This window comes from Fomitopsis serialis, assembly GCF_022376445.1.
Source record: "Fomitopsis serialis strain Sig1Antser10 chromosome Unknown B0H18scaffold_65, whole genome shotgun sequence".
Taxonomy (NCBI): domain Eukaryota; kingdom Fungi; phylum Basidiomycota; class Agaricomycetes; order Polyporales; family Fomitopsidaceae; genus Fomitopsis; species Fomitopsis serialis.
This window is the reverse complement of record NW_025955025.1, coordinates 43307-59701: the sequence shown is the minus strand read 5'-3', so window position 1 is coordinate 59701 and position 16395 is coordinate 43307. Positions and strand designations below refer to the sequence as shown.

The 16395-nt window shown below is 53.7% G+C and overlaps 4 protein-coding genes across 4 annotated transcripts; 1 reads left to right on the top strand and 3 right to left on the bottom strand.

The window, feature by feature from the left end:
* Nucleotides 1-3542: 3542 nt before the first annotated feature.
* On the top strand, nucleotides 3543-6026 carry B0H18DRAFT_843886 (uncharacterized protein; the record flags this gene model as incomplete). The annotated part of the gene is made up of 2 exons (XM_048039528.1): nucleotides 3543-3964; nucleotides 4025-6026. Coding segments are annotated over 2 exons (2424 nt in total), but the record flags the coding sequence as incomplete, so codon positions are not given.
* Nucleotides 6027-9710: 3684 nt separating this feature from the next.
* Nucleotides 9711-10777, bottom strand: B0H18DRAFT_1191006 (uncharacterized protein; the record flags this gene model as incomplete). The annotated part of the gene is made up of 4 exons (XM_048036041.1): nucleotides 9711-10015; nucleotides 10082-10197; nucleotides 10266-10602; nucleotides 10660-10777. The coding sequence occupies 4 exons, from the start codon at nucleotides 10775-10777 to the stop codon at nucleotides 9711-9713; spliced, it is 876 nt and encodes a 291-aa protein (XP_047890424.1).
* Nucleotides 10778-11856: 1079 nt separating this feature from the next.
* B0H18DRAFT_1121712 (uncharacterized protein) lies at nucleotides 11857-12302 on the bottom strand (the record flags this gene model as incomplete). Its single annotated transcript, XM_048034381.1, has 3 exons — nucleotides 11857-12015; nucleotides 12083-12173; nucleotides 12235-12302. The coding sequence occupies 3 exons, from the start codon at nucleotides 12300-12302 to the stop codon at nucleotides 11857-11859; spliced, it is 318 nt and encodes a 105-aa protein (XP_047890423.1).
* Nucleotides 12303-15144: 2842 nt separating this feature from the next.
* On the bottom strand, nucleotides 15145-15781 carry B0H18DRAFT_838876 (glucan synthase; the record flags this gene model as incomplete). Its single annotated transcript, XM_048039471.1, has 3 exons — nucleotides 15145-15296; nucleotides 15350-15526; nucleotides 15574-15781. Coding segments are annotated over 3 exons (537 nt in total), but the record flags the coding sequence as incomplete, so codon positions are not given.
* Nucleotides 15782-16395: the final 614 nt, after the last annotated feature.

The window sequence follows — 16395 nt, the reverse complement described above, 5'->3', positions numbered from 1 at the left end:
CCCATTATTTCCTGGTACTTATTGATGTGTCCTGTTTTCTGGTACCAATCTTCCTTATTTTCCCGGTATTGATATCTCATTTCCCAGTGCTGAGCTGTCCTATTTCCCAGCACTGAGTTATATTTTTCTTCCCGTCACTCAAGCTTCCCATTTATAACCTATGTGTATTTTTTCTACTCATTTTTCCGTCACTTCCCCCATTTCACGCGGAAATTCTGCCTCGGGGACACCTCGGGCTGGCTCACGCAGGCGCCCGCGGGTGGAAGACACCGGGAGCTTATGGGAGGAGGGTGCGCCACATGAGGCCACGTGGCGAACGTGGACGCCATGTGCGCTCCACGCGAGCATACGCGAAAACCACGCGAGTTACGCGCGCCACATCGACACCGCCGTCCCACTCCTTTTAGATTTCTGCTCAAATCTAAAAGGAATGGGACAATGTTACATCTGGCGCAGATCGCACATGAGAATCTCACGTTCCACACACATGGCACCCATGTTGGCCTTGTGGCCTCCATGTGGCGCACCCTCCTCCCACAAGCTCTGGCGTCTTCCGCCCTTGGGCGCCTGCGCGATCCCCGCCCGACGCTTCCCCGAGGTAGTGGCTGCTCATGCGAAACGGGCAACAAACATTGCGAGAGTGGAAAAGTAACGGGAAAAATATCCCTGTGACAGGAAAACTTGGACTGCCTCTTGGGAAAATGGGCAGCAATGGCTCGGGTGCCTTCTGCCCACTGGCACCCATGCAATCCCGCCCGAGGTGTCCCCGAAGTGGGATTTCCGTGCTCATCAGTGGGTGATTATGGGCATCACACGGCGGGGGCAGAGCATAAGGCAATGAATGGGAAGCATGAGTAACGGAAAATACAAGACAAGTAAACAACTGGGAGACTAAGACATGTCAATAACGGGAAAGCAACTCCAGGGAATATTTATTCAGTAGTAATGTAACGGGAAGTAAGCACTGGGAAGATATACATAATCACAGGAGTAACAGGCAGCACTGAGTGAATCAAACGCCGCCAGCCCATGGCTTTGCCACAGGCTGGCATTGCATTAGCATTGAACCTCAAAAGTAACATGGAGCACAGAATGAAAGGACCACCGGGCATGCATTAGCATTGTAAGATTATGGGCGACATGAAGGTCAGCCACAATGGAAATGCCAGGAAGAGAGCAGTCACGGGAAACAGCACCTGTGTAATGGGAAAACCAGGTAGCAACAGCTCGGGCACCATCTGCTCGCCTGCACCTGCATAATATTAATACTTCCCTGAGGTGTCCCTGAGGTGGGATTTCCGCACAAAATGGGCATCACACAGTGGGAGCATACATAGCTATGGGCAACAAATGGGAAGCATGAGTAACGGGAAATACGAGACAAGTCAGTACTGGGAGACCAGGATATGTCAATAACGGGAAATCACAAAATATGTAGTCAGTACTTGTCAGTACTGGGGAAATACATGGCATCAACGGGAAGACTGCATAAGCACCAGGAAAACACGCATCAATAATCACAAGATGCACACGCAGCATTGAATGAACCAAACGCCGCCAGCCCGTGGCGAAGCCGCAGGCTGGCATTGCATTAGTATGTAACCTTAGAAGTAACATGGAGCACAGAACGAAAGGACCGCCGCCAGACCTGTGGCGAAGCCCAGGTCTGGCATGCATTAACATTGTAATCTTATGGGTGACATGAAGCAGTGAATGAAAGAACTGCCCCGTCAACCCGTGGCGAAGCCACGGGTTGGCGACGCTCGTTTCATATAAACATATTTCACCTTCGTTTATTACGTGGCGGGGAGATGTTGTGAAAGCAACTTCACTTTTTGTGCCACTCAACTGGGCGCCAACCCGGTGGCCAAATAAAGACAAATAAAAAGTGGCTCTGCAGGTGTTGCCCCTCCCCACACAGAACAAAAGGACCGCTGCTAGACCTGTGGCAAAGCCCAGGCCTGGCATGCATTAGCATTGTAATACTATGGACAACATGAAGCAGTGAGCCAAGAACCATCCTGGCAACCCTCAGAGAAGCTTGTAGCTTGTATTTGGGAGGGTGATGGCCCGGGCAAAGGGTCTTGGTCCAAACAAATGCAAAGATGACCCGTATGGCCTTGTTTATGTCCTCATATCTTGACACCTAACCACCGCTGGCATCCTCTCATAACAACCTACTGCGGCAATGAGTTCTGCTCAGTCTGCGATGTTAGTTGTTGGCAGTTCATGTTTCTCTTTTGACTGACCTTCCCTACAGATTTCTCTGCGAGTTTTGTCCCAAAAAGAAATTCAATTCCCAACATAGTCTGGAACAACACAAGGAGATGATGCATGCCAAAAGCAAGCTTATTGTTGTCTTTCACACAACCTATATTGACCAATTTTTTCAACAGAGGCCCACAACAAAGGATCCCATGCTAAGGATCCCCGTCAAGCAGCGGAGCCTTATCCCAAGACCAAGCCAGATCATTGTAAGTTTTCATCTCATGAAAACAACCAACATTACCTGATATTATCTCAGCTTTGGTTGATTCAAACTCCATGGGAAATTCTGAGGTTATTACCCAGGTTCCACCTGCTGTACTACAATGTGAGTTGACTCCTGTAAGATCACGAATATTGCGCTTACTGGCACGAAGCCTCCGATCGTCCAGTTTCTGAATCAGAGCTACAGTCCAACCCCTTTCTTGAAAAGATTGGCTTTGCGTGTCACAAACAATTCAAGACACTCCATTGTCTGACTTGTGGGGTGGCCTGGCTTCCGAGAGACGCTGTTGGCCATGCCAACAGCTCGCACAACGCAAACATCAAGACTACCGAACAGGAGCTAAAGGCGACCATCCAAGAGTTTGACCTATGCACCCATGCTGATGACGTCATTCTCCCTGGACCAAACGGGCCTCCTGTGGAGAAGCTTCTGGTTCATAAAGGGCTTGCTTGTGTTGCCCCAGGCTGCGCTTATGCCTGCATCCAGCCCAGATCCATTGATGATCACTGGTACAGCAAGCATCAGGATATTATTGGCGAATGGCAAATCAGGGCAAACCGCTCCAAGGCGGCAGACGTCCAAACCTTCTTCTTCCCCCAGCCAAAGCGGTATTTTGCTGTCCTCCAGTCCCTCTCTGGAACTGATCCCAATCACCCCTACTACACTTTCCTTGCCAAGATCTATCCCACGCTCCCACCCCCCTTTTTACTCATGTCAAAAGACAAGCAGGACTTTGATCCCCTTGTCCAAATGGCCAAGTGGAATGAACATCTCCAGCCATTCACGCGGACACAGGAAGACATCAACAACCTGGTTTTGCTGGCCAAAACACCTGACAAGAAGGAGCCCCGCTTTGTTGTCCTCCGCAAGCACGTTATCGCATACCTAGAAGAAACAGGTACTCTGGCTGACCGAACTGCCCTGGTCATTCGGCGCATGCTCCACAGGTTTCCCTTGTTTGTACCTTGACATTATCTTTTTGGGCGATCACTTAGATATTTCCTCCCCTTTCAGGGACCCCGACAACGTAGGATGCTGGAAGCCACACAAAAGGGCTGATACGCTGGCAGCCTACGCCACTCCTGCTACTACTTTCCTGGCTGCTGTTATGAGGTCATTGCATCATCATCCTTCAAAGTACGCGTTCCCTCTCAGCGATAACTGCAAAGCTCTTGCTGTCCTCCTCTACGACTGTTTGGGCCAAGAGGACAGCCACTCAGAGGAAGAGTTCCAGAGGTTGATTCACCAGACCCTTTGGAGCTCAGTTGCTACTTCCGTTGAAGGGATTGACTCAGATCAATGGCAATGTCCCCTCACGTGTTGGCTTGCAGTCTCGAGCCTGCGAGAAGACGGACGATTCCTTACGGCAAAGGACTACACGCCTGTTCTGGCAAAATGGGAATACCTCTTGCGCAACGTATACATGTGTCAAGGGATGATAGAGAAAGATAATTATCCTGATCACTTGCAGGGGTGAGTTTTTGCTTTGCATAATTGGTGCTGGCACTTCTTAAATTGAAAATGGATATCCAGTGCTATTAGGACACTGTGTCAACAATGGCTGACAGACGACCACGCCTGTCCATGGAATACCCTCCGTGATCACCAGCGCTTTGCATCGTCTTTGGCCTTACAACAGCCTGCCGCACCAAAAATCACCTGGTCGCCTGACATGACCTCTGTTACCTGCCAAGGGCGAACCCTACAAATCTCCCGCCTCCACGATGGTTTGCAGAAACTTGTCAAGAGCGTCCAACAACGGATGCAGCAGCTGTCTGACGGCCACGTTATACCACTCAGCGTCCCTGCTGACTTGACGGAAGATCTGACAGATGATCGAGTTGGTTATTCTTGGCTCACATTGGGCCAATTTACTCCCACCGATCTCCCTCTTCTCAAGATTCTCCTTGAACACCCCAAATATTCCCTTGCTCACGTTGACAATAACGGCGAGTTCCAATGGAATCACCCTGGGCTCCAGGCACTCCGCCGAGACCTTTCCGAACTCGTTTCTGAGCTGGCTGTCCTCTGCTTCATGACTCCTGCCCCACCACCCCGAGGAACGGAGTTTGTGGACACCCGTCTCAGCAATGCCCAGATCCCACGAAACATGTACAAGAATTATGGGACGTGGTTCATTCACCAGCGCACGAAGACTTCTGCCCTCACGGAGTCCCTGTCATGGGTTCCCACTCTATGCCCTGAACCTGTTGCAGCCCTTGTTGACTGGTACCTCGTGCTAGTTCGTCCAGTTGAAAACATCATTTCCCATGTGCTGGATGATGATGCGGCCAGGGCAAACCACCGCGAGTATATGTGGATGTCCAACGGCGAGCAACTTGACTCAGGGCAGTTTTCCCACATCCTGGAACGCGTCACCCATGATTACATGGGCTGCGACCTATCACTCCATTACTGGCGACACATAGCGGTATCAATCATGCGCGAGTTCATCCCCCCTTCTGGCATTGTCGACAACTTTGGCGACAAATCCATGAACCACAACACGGACATGGCACGTCGTGTCTACGCTCGGGAGGTGGGACATCTTCCATACCTCACCACAGACGCCATGCTCCAGAGTCGCCAGTTTGGCGCAGCGTGGCACAATGTGATGGGTCTTGGCGAGTCACCGTGCCCTGTTGCTCTGCGTCTGTTCGGATATCAGGCAAACACTGGCAGTGGTCAAACTGCCCAGTCCAATCAATCGCTCCCTGCCCAGCCCACTTTTGATCTTGCTCAGCTTTCTGGGCTTGTGGCTGGCGCAGTGACTCGAGGGATTGAATCGCTCAAAGTTGAGCTGGAAGATCTTGTACGCACGTCTGTTATGGACGGTCTTGCTGCCATGCGCTCAACCTCTGGCCACTCCGCTCACCCCATCCCAAACCTGCTCACACCGCCTTTCAGCTACCCCCCACAGCCAAACCAACAGCATCAGCAGCCATTGGGCCATTCATCTGACTCTTCCATCCCTTCCCCTGGGGATCAGGCACACGAAGAGCAAGCCTCGCAACTCATGGACGTTGACGAGTTGGGTTCTGGGCCTACCATGAACGCAACTCCAAGTCTCCCATCAACTGCTGACCTCGAGTCAACCCTCAGTGGCCAAACTCCTAGCCCAACTCCTAGGTATCATGATTTCCCTGCACGCCACCCGGAACCATCACATGGAGTTGTCTCAGCAAAGCCCTCTGTGGCCGTGATCCCAAAAGCCGAAGTGCTGAAATGTCTGCAGATCACGCTGCGGAACCCGGAGGCCACGTTTACATCAGACTCTCAGTACCGTCTCATCTCGTCATCCCTCTCCCTTGACCAGAACGTCGTCGCCATACTGCCAACTGGCGGTGGGAAGAGCATGTGCTACGAAGTGCCTGCAGTCACAGACGACAAAGGTCTCTCAATTGTGTTCGTCCCGTTTGTTGCCATCATCAACGATCAACTCCGGCGGGCGGCTGCAAATGGGATCAAGGCAGCCAGATTCAACTCTTCTAGTCCTCCTCCAGACGACCTTCAGCTGTTGTTCGCGTCTTGGGAACATTGCCGTTTTGCGTCACTTTTCACGTGCGTTGACCTCAGTTTTGCCTCATCTGTGCTCTGTTGATTTTCCACGGAAGCTTCATTCAAGCCCAGAAAAATCGTCTTCGCCGTATTGTTGTGGATGAGGCACATCAAATCCTCACTTCCTCTCTCTTCCGCCCTCAACTGAAAGAGATCGACCGCTTGCGTCAGGTGGCTTTTCCCAAGATATACCTCTCCGCCACAATCAGCCCAGATCACGAGGATGCTTTCTTCCAGAAGATTGGAATGCAACCAGATAGGTTGACGATGATCCGCGAACGCACAGGTCGAAAGGAGCTTCGGTATCATAACATCCATTGCCGGTCAGCGCAGGATGTCCGGTCGCTGGTGTGGAACCTAGCACACGAGTGTCATCGGAGAGGGCTCGTCAAGCAAGACTCCAATGTTGTCGTCTTTTGTTCTACGGTGGCTGACTGCGACGATATCTCCTCCAAGCTTGGTTGCTTGAAGTACCACGCGAAAATGTCCACAAAGGACCGGGATGATGCCCAGCATACTTGGATGACGAGCTCGAGGCCAGCTGAACGATGTATCGCGGCCACAAGTGCATTTGTTCACGGCATTGACGCCCCTTATGTTGATCTCATCATCTTCCTCCATAGCCCTCATGGGGCCGTCGACTTCGTCCAGGCTGCAGCAAGAGGAGGTCGTCGAGGTCGTCCATGTATGGTTGTGCTGGCACATGACGGAGATACGCGCAAGGTTGAGGAACCTGATTTTGGCCTTTCCAGAATCATGAACCAGTTAGCAAGGAACTCGAAGGAATGTCGCCGGTCAATCCTCACGGCTGCCATGGATGGGGAGTTGCAGAGTTGCAACGAGGCAAACGGCGACGAGCTATGTGATGTTTGCCAGCCGGACACAGAGATGCTCCAGCTCATCAGGGACTGTTCGTCTCGCTCATCTGTGCCTTCTGAGAGGTGCCTGCAGAAGCTGTCTTTCGGGTCACAACCCATCAACTCGGAAGCGCATGCCAGTACATCCCCAGCAGCGGACGACGACGCGTACATGTATGATGGCATGGATGACTCTGTCTTCTTACAAGCAGATGTACCCAGCTATAATCCGCAGGTCAGCCAGTATATACCACACATTTGCCTGGGCAGAAGTGGCTGATGTTGAGTAATTCAGGCACGCCAAGAGCACCATCATTCAACTTCCAGAGCGGTGGTTGAGTTTGAAGCCGCAGACGCGAGAATGGACGAAAAAGCACGGCAGACCCTATCAGCTACCTTGTCAAGCTATCTGACAAGACTGAAAGGCAAATGCCCCGTTTGCTGGATGGTGGGAGGTCGACTTGTGCCAAAGCATAAGACCCTTTTTGCGGACTGTTGCTCCACGCTTGGAGTCACATTTGTGCCTCATGGCATGGGTTGGGTTGACTTCAAGCGTGCGTCGCAGCCAGGCTCAGGCAGCGCTGGTTATTGCTTTGGCTGTGGTGCACCTATTGGCCGGTACATGCCTGATGCGCATCGGCCCCACCAGCCAGGCAAGGGCTGTCCTTGGAATGATTTTGTTGCCATTGCAACATGGCTAGCATTCAAGGACAACGGCACCTGGGATGCTGCAACACATGCTTTGGATATTCGCAACAAAATGGATCTTTCCGCGTTCACCGAGTGGTGTCGGGTGGAGGAGTCTCGCGCCAGATACAGCAATGGCGTTCACTTGTTTATGTGGCTCTGTCGATCTCGCGGCCTTTTCTAGCACGTCCAAATACAACAGCACCATAGCACGCCGTACAGTATAACTGGATAATTATTAGACAACAAGCTTACCAGCGGTTTGCGCCAGGCACAATTTGTTGTTTGTTTGCCATCCAAGGGCGTGCGGTGGCCCGGGGATGAGCTGGGATGAGACGAGGCATTGCAGGGAATAAATGCTGACAGATGCAAACCGCAAGTTAGAAAAAGTATAGCGCTGTATCAAATGCCGGCTTCCCTCCCTGACAGTTATTTGCGCGACGATAGACATCCCCGGGGCATTGTACGTACAGATGGACTCCCAAAACGAAGCTTCACTTGAGAGCAAGCGCCAGCCTTCGTCGTGGTCATTGGGCGCGCAACATTGCGGACCTGGAGTGATTGGAGCCCTGACCATCTGCGCAACTGACCAGGGGCATCTAACATTACGCAAATAGCTGGAATTGGCTACTAGACCCACCAAAACAGAACAAAACAAGGGAAATGAAAAGGAGGTCTATGCCGAACAGCCAAGTCCACGAGGGATTATTGCCTGACGACGGCGACCGTAGATGACCGCAATTACAGAGGGGTTTGTGCGTCGCGAAACAGTGAGCGGGTAGCATAGATCCCGTAGGACCGCAAAAGCTCCTGGCACAGGGTTCGAACCCCAGCCTCCATGCACCCCGTAGGGCGTTCAACCAACTGTGCCACGACGCACTTCCCATATGGTCAACTAAATCATTAATGATTGGGGCTGCATTCCTTTCTGGCGGACACCCTTCTGATCCTGTTGCGTGGTCTCAACATGGTCTTGACTCGGCGCATCGCAACCCAGGCCAAACGAAGGCTCGCTTCTGCTCATCCATTGTATCCTTTGCTTGCTTCTCCCAGCCCCTCCACGTCATCAATTCATCCCTTTGCTAATTATGGTAACTGGAGAAGGAGAGGATGGCTCGCTGTCCGGGGTTGGAATGTGAGAGGCCGAGGATGGCGTGCTGTGGCTGACACGGTCATGCAATTTGGCGCAGCAAGGCAAACGACCATTTTGCTTGTTGCACGTAGGATCACTTCGCGCAGGAGAAATCGTGTGATGTTGCTACACATCACCTTACTATTCTCACGGACACGATAGGAGCTGCCTGCTTTCTGCAGCTGTGGAAAAAAATCGCCAGGTGCAATTTCGGCGCCTATTCCGCCAGGCCAGTTTTGGCGGGCGAAACCAGTCGCTCGTTTTCCGGTGTGCAAACAGCATGATCCCGTCCTCTGGCTGACCTTGAAATATTCAAGGGTGGGCTCATAACATATAACACTGAGTTTATCAGGCTCAAAATCAAAGTAGTTTCAAGTTGCCGGCGTAGGACAGTAAGGCAAACACGTTTGCATTGCTGGGTCAGCAACAGTAGAAGAGACGCATCAGGCTAAAGCAAAAGGCTCTTTGCTTCGTAATCTTGCCAGGTTGTCGGTTGGGACCTTTCCTTCCGCCCCTTACTTGGACTAGGAGGAGGAGGAGGAGGGTAGCTAATATTTAAGGCGCGCGCCCCTCCAAATGCTCTGACTAATGTGTCCTTGCGCCTCATGGACGCTCAGAGACACCAAACGTAATTGCAACGGCAAGTAGCACTTGACCCTCTCCCCAGGATATAAATGTCGGCAACTGCTAGCACTGGATATGCCCCACCCTCCTGCCGGCGATCCGCGCATCTGCAACATCCCTTTGATGACGCGCTTCAGACCAATTGGGGGAGCGTTCAACATCTCCTTCCTTCGCAATCATCCGCTTGCCTTGATGCTAGGTCTTCTACTTCGGATATCATTTTCACTGGCCGTGAATTGAGCAACGCGCCCGTGTTTCGGAGTGTTGTCAACGATGCATGGGGGAGCAACAGGACGACAAACGCGGCCCAGCACCTAACAAGCGTCTTCCAACTCCTCTTCGAGCACATGTTTGAAGAGATTCACGGCGACACGTTCCAGCTCTTGCGAGACGACTTCGGGGGAGGCTCTCCGCGCTTTTCACTAACCGCGGCCGAGGAAGTGAGGAGATGGATGACGCCCGTTCTAATCAATATGGCCGATGCTTGCGAGCGTTCTGCGAGCCCGGAGGCATCTGGAAGGGCGCGGGGCCGGTACGAGGCAGTTGATTCAACGGACTGGGGAGCATCTGAAGTCGGATTTAGGGGATGCTGATCTGCGCCATCGGTGGCCAGGGCGAACGACCAGGTTGTTGAGCACTGGTCTGCTCGAACGGCGTTCTGCGATGCTGTGAAGAGGGTATGCGGATCACCAATAACGGAACCTTTCAAGACAGCATACGCTTACGACTTACGCTTGTCTGTGGTTGGGGCATTTGCCCTCTTGCGCGCGACCTCTTCTTTGTCCTCTCCTGCACGCCTGTGCTCGTCCCGACTCGGCGAACCCATGGCAGGGCCAGGCGGGGTCACACTGATTTTGCGCGTCTCCGTGACAGGATCCATCAGCTGCTGGGCGAATTCAGTAAGACTTCCACTTACCCTGCATTTGCTCGCGAGACGGCTGCTTGCGCAGTGACTGAGTCTGCTGCTCGCGCTGTTGCTGTTCGCGGAGCTCCTGCTGTTGGTGCTGCTGGTGCAGGCGTTCGGTTTCCGCGGGCGGGGACCTCCTGCTCCTTGACCTGCGTCGGTACAACTGCGCCCAGCCCATGCCATTGCCTGGCTCCATGGACGGCATCCCTCCGCCGCCGCGGCCGCGCGCTATCAAGGCGGGGTCGCGTTCCTCCTGCTCCTTTTCCTCGTAGCTTTAGGCAGCCCATTTGACGTCCTCGGTGGTCCCCAATTTCTCCGAGTTCGGCATGGGTTGTGAAGGCTGTTTCTGCAGGCAGCGGAAGTGTTTACGGCTGGTACGAAGAACCAACACTTAGATATTGACTTCCGTACGAGCAAAGCATGCACGGATCATGCATCCGGCGTGGCACGATCCATACACGCAGAGCCAGGATGGGTGTGTCAAGAGTAGAGCAGCGTGCGAGAGAAGCGTGCACGGTCATGCATCCATGGCACGATCCGTATGCATACACCAGGTCTATGATATGCCGGCCCGGGGAGGCCACGGTTCGATTTCGGACGCAGCTCAGTGCCGATAGACGCCAGCCACCAACCGACAAGTTCAACAAAGCTACAGTCAATCAATTGGCGCCGGCGGGTGCGCCGGCTGGGGACCTTGCGACTTGAAACTTAGCATTGCGGTTATATGGTCCTCCGCAAGATTGTGTCGAGCCATATTGTCTTCGAGTTCTCAGACGAGCCCGGGTGCTTAAGTGAATACAAGGCTCGTAGTTGCCAATTGCAATGCTGCGCGCGGGGCAGTGTTTTCCGGGCCTCAGAATGTCACTAGGAAGCAGAATATATTGATAGGCATGAACGTGCTCTTTGCAGGTTGAGGATGCGATCATTGCCATGCCAGTGGGGCGTGCACCGATGCAATGGACAGTCGCTCATTGCGGACATGTTTTAGTCGAAGTCGCGTCCGAGACGCAAGTTGTAATCGCGACCCTCGTCGTTGAGAAATATCTTTCTGGTTGGAAGCACATGGTCGGTGTTACGTGTACTTCGAGGAGCCCGCTGTGCCAGCTACGACCGCACGTCATACAGATCACACAGTCAACTAAGTAGGGTTGCACTCACCGACATCCTGATCCCCCGGTTTGCGGGGTACTTAGTCCACTGCCGACTGCACACATGCAAATGACACCTACAGAACGAGTGGTGCGAGCGTGAGCGGTCACGATCGAGGTTCGTCGTGAGCCTGATATGTATGATACGGCGTACTCGTGAACCTCTTGCGGGACCTGCGCCTCGAGAGACTCGCGCGCGCCTTCGTCCTGCTCGTGCCGGAGCATGTGCCCCGCATGCGGCGCCTCCGCGCAGCTTTTGACCTTCCGCTCCTTTGGGTTCTCGGGCGTCGACCGCGCGGGCGGCGGGCTCGGTGCACCTACATACGCCATCGCATCCATGACCGCCGCCGGCTTGTCTCCGTTAGATTGCGGGGTGACCACACATGCTCGTTCTCTTCTGGAACTTGAGGTGCTGCCCACTGCTCTTCCCGGGACTCTCAGCGACATCCTTGTCATCGCTGTCGAACAGCGTGCTGCTCCGGCTCTTCGGGCGTGCTGAGGGCGATCGTCCCGTTGATTGCGGTGTTCCACCGTGCACGAGGGGTTAAGAACCTGCAGAAACCGGAGAGGCTGCGCTTGTGGGGGTCAGGGTTTAGCGCTTTAGCAGCGCTCTAATGGAGTCTAGCGACATATAAGCAGGCGTACTGAGCGTCCCTGTGAAGCCGTCACAACCCTCACCTTGCTGCAGTACCGTTCATGCAACTCTACCTGCGCAGCAGTCGTCTCGCGGACGAGCTCCGCGATGTTGTCCGAGCGGAACGGCGAATAGCTGTTGTGCCGCCGGGGTCGTGTCAGTTCGTTGGTACGAATCAATGGCCGTCTCGTGCCACATAGGGGCTTGTGGGTGGTCACGAGGATGACGGGGAACGTTCAGTCCTGTGGACGCGAAAGCTGCCATGGAGAAAGGGCAGGCCACAGCAGTAAGTACTGGAGAAGGTCGCTGTACATGACTTCGGGCGCACTGTCGTTTTTGTAGTCTCCGTAGCTGACCAAAAAGAGATACTCTCGTTTTTGTCGTTTTTGGAAGTGGGACAGACAAGGTCAACAAAACCGGAAATTCTCACGCCCGAATTATGACCGGGCCTCCTCCTTGCAGTCGCAAGGTAACTTACGCTGAAGCGACGCAAGGAGGCGGACGGCGCTCGGGCCCTAGTTTCCCCTAGCTATATATCGTGGCTGCCAGCGGCCTAGTGAACGCTACTTGGGGTTACATAGTTTCGAGTATTTGTATTCTTTTGTATCGAATCGGTATTACATCCGAGTCAAAGAAGCAAGATTGCTCCGGCCCAGCCTCTCTTTGCCGCAGCACGTCTGAACCCGTCCCTCAAGCCCGTTTCCTCATTGGACGGCGGTCCGTAGTCTCTCCGCTGGACAAAGCGCCACGACACCAGACGACAGCCGCCCCCATGCAGCCCCCACCGAGCGCGTGTGCACGCGCACGGAGAGCATTGATGTAGCTGCGGCGAGGACATGGCAGCTGTCGAAGCTCGGTTGTCGGTATACCTCGGCGCGCCGCGAGGAGAATGACCGGGCGTGCTGGCCAGTCAGATTTGCGTATCGGCCGGAAGAAGTACCCCATCTGGACGACCGCCGAATAGACATGTATGGAGAGCAACGCACTCCAGTCGCCAGCGCCTGCTTCTCTTTTGAATGGCTCATTCAAACCTGGACGGAGAACGTGACAAAGGAGGGTAAGCAACATTTCACTTTTTCAATGATGATGGGCACTTGCCCGACTACAAAGTAGCTTCACTCCTGGTGCACGTGCCTCTCGCCACTGACGCCACGATTGGCCATCTCGTCTCGCTCGCTGGGCAGCAAACTGTTGTGTCTTTGCCGATAGGGCACTGCCCCGCTGGACGACAGCCCTCACACATGTCGTGGCCGGCTCATCTGCGCGTGCACGGACTTCTCCGCTGACCGACCGCGTGCGTTGGCGACCATTGCAACCACAGGCTTGCCGGATGGCAATCTGTCATGGGTCCGCGAGTCGACAAGAGGTCGTCGCAGACTTCGCCAGTGCAAGTGGCAATGGTGGCGCACTTCCGAGTCGGCGCAACTTGGCCACATGGGCTTCCCGTGCGCAGTTGTCTGGGGTGAGAGACGTGCGAGCATTCGCACCTCGGTCAGCCCACCCTTGCCATCCACCACCCACCCATCCACTGGACAGGACTGCCCGCCCACCGGCCATACGAATGAGAGCGTGTAGATTCTGCTTACACTTCGTCGGGAACGACTTGACGAACATGTAGGCCACGATGAAGAGGGCCGCCATGCAGATGGGCCAGACGATCTCCGAGAGCAGTACTGCCCGCCATCGTGCATGGGGAACATCGCCAGACAGCTTCTCCGAGAGGTGACCAAGTTTCTTCTTGTAGCCAGTGATCATAGTACGCCGTAATAGTACCAGCTGCGCGCCTTCGTATGCGAGTCATCGCGAGACATCCAACGAAGGAGATCGCCAGAGTCAATGATGAAGCTTGAAGTCCGGGAAGTTGAACTGATGAGGATTGAAGACGAAGAACGCAATGCAGAGAGGCATGACCGAGAACCAGAAGTAGATGAGATAGGGAGTCCAAAGGGCCATGGTCGCATACGTGAGCAAGAGGTCGTCGCGCATACCCATGTAAATGTTCGGGCCGGCGAAGCGGGAGTGTAGAACGGCGAATGAGATACGGGTTGTTGCAAAACCTCGTCCAGTCGCGTTATAGCGAGCGCCGCCAAATATCAAGTTGCTTACGATCGACTGTGAATTGATCCGCTTCGAGAAGACCTCGAAGATAGGAGAGAACGAAAGGAGCTGGCCAGACCAACGCCTTGCCAGTGCCTCGCTCGAGCTGTTCTAGGGAGAGCATTGAGCGCAGCAGCATAGCGGACGAGAACAGAGAACACGCCTTGCAAGAACAATGGCAGGAATGCTACAAAGAACACCAAGAATATGGGCGTGATGCAACGCTTGACCCAGTCAAAGTCAGGCTGATATTGTAGCAGCCATCCTAACCATTGGCATCGTTTCCCAGACACATCCGTGGTACAAATTGCGAGCTCCTTGTTCAAGGTTCCCAGGTACAACATTATACAGCTGGTCAGCAGAACGTCGGACAGCATTATAATTGGCACTTACGAGTGACCATGAACACCTGAATAGAGAGAATAGAGAGAATATTGTTGATGTGGAAACCAGGATGTTCGTAGTAGAATGCCAAGAACTGGTCGAGGCGCAGCTGCGTACCGAGATAGTAGTACTCGCGGCCGAGCCTGTTGTTCCCCTATACCAAGGCCGAGCTTCATCTGGAAGTTTGCCAACACGCCCGAGGAACATCGCCGGACAGCTTCTCAGACGGATGGCCGTGTTTCTTCTTGTAACCAGTGATTATCGTCCGTGAGAGACGGCAGTAGCCGACCCATGAGTTCTGAGGGACCTGAGAGTTGCCCCGGTTCATCCAAAGCAAGAACTCCGTGGAGGTATGTAAGCACAGGACGCAACATAAGGCAGCATGAAAGTACTCACGTGCAGTCAACGATGAAGTCCGCCGCGGAGAACTGGCGCAGGTTGAAAAGAAATGGCGAGATGCGAAGTGCAAGGACGGTGGCCCAGAATAGACAACCCATCCAGTCCACAGCGTGATTGTGACGCAGAGCAGCCTCGCCAATTGCCTCATACCAAGGTAGATACTAGGGCCAGCGAAACACGAGTATCGGATGCTGAATGAGATTCTTGTCGTCGTGAACCCACGTCCTGTCGCGATATAACGAGCTCCACCAAATGTCAAGTTGCTCGCAATGGAATGTGAGTAGATCCGGACTGAGAAGACTTTAAATGCGGGTGACAGGGATGCAAAGTGCTTCCTCAAACGGATAACGGCCTTCCAGGTACCACGTTCAACGAATTCTGCCAGCGGCACTCAGCATCGACAACACAACAATGTGTTGAAAAAATCATACCTTGCAAGAACAGACGCAAGTACGCGATCAGGAACACCAAGAAGATACTGATGATACGCCTGTTGATCCACTGGAACACTGGGCTGAGATTGTAGCAGCCTGCCACGCCGATGAACGCGCCAGATGGTGTGTATTCGCAAAGCTTCAGTTGACCCTTGGGCATTCCGAGGTAAAGCACTGTTAAGAAAGTCAGCTTTGCGCCACGGCGAAGGTAGTCTGCTTACTCGTCGTGAAGATCTGCACGGACGAGATGACCAGCATGTCATGGATGTGAAAACCGGGGTGGCCGTAGTAGAACGTCAGGAAACGGTCGATGGGCAGCTGCGTTCCGAGGTAGCACTCTCGACTGAGCTTCTGCTCGCCCATACCCGTAACGGTTTTCGTCTCGAAGTTGAAAATGGTGCTGAAACCGAGGTCAAGTCCTTTACCACACTGGTAGTGCTCGGTGTCCTTGATGCGACCCCCTCCCCCTCCCGACCGAACGTGTTTATGCCGGCGTAGATATCCTTGTTCAGGTGCAGACCCTTCTGAGCCTTCAAGACACCACCGCGCGTGGTCATGTAGAGCGCGTTGAGGAAATCAGGCTGACCATAGTGCAATTTGCCGCCAATGTAGGCGAGGGAACACGCCGTGAGAGTACCGCAAGTCTGTTCATTTTCAATCGGCCAAGCCGCCGAGAATACCAATGTTCTCCGAGAAGATATACTCTCGCGCACCGACAATCGCGAGGGGGTTGCGGACGAAGTCCTTCTGGCCTCAATTGCGCGTACAGGCTCCGGCTCGATGCAGAGTACTCCTCGAAATCACCAAAGACGTTACGAATCATGAGACATTCCTCGAACTGATTGTCCTTCGCATCGATGAGCTGGATGTACTCGCCACGGTGGAAGATGATCGCGTGGTTCTGGTTGTCGGACTTTCCGTCACCAAGAATGGGGTTACCGGGGAACTCAGGGCGGAACTTCCGACGACGACAGCCAGTCTCAGGGATGGTCTCGGAGTGCCCATCGAAGAGCGCGGAGAACAGGCGGATCTTGCCGCTCTCC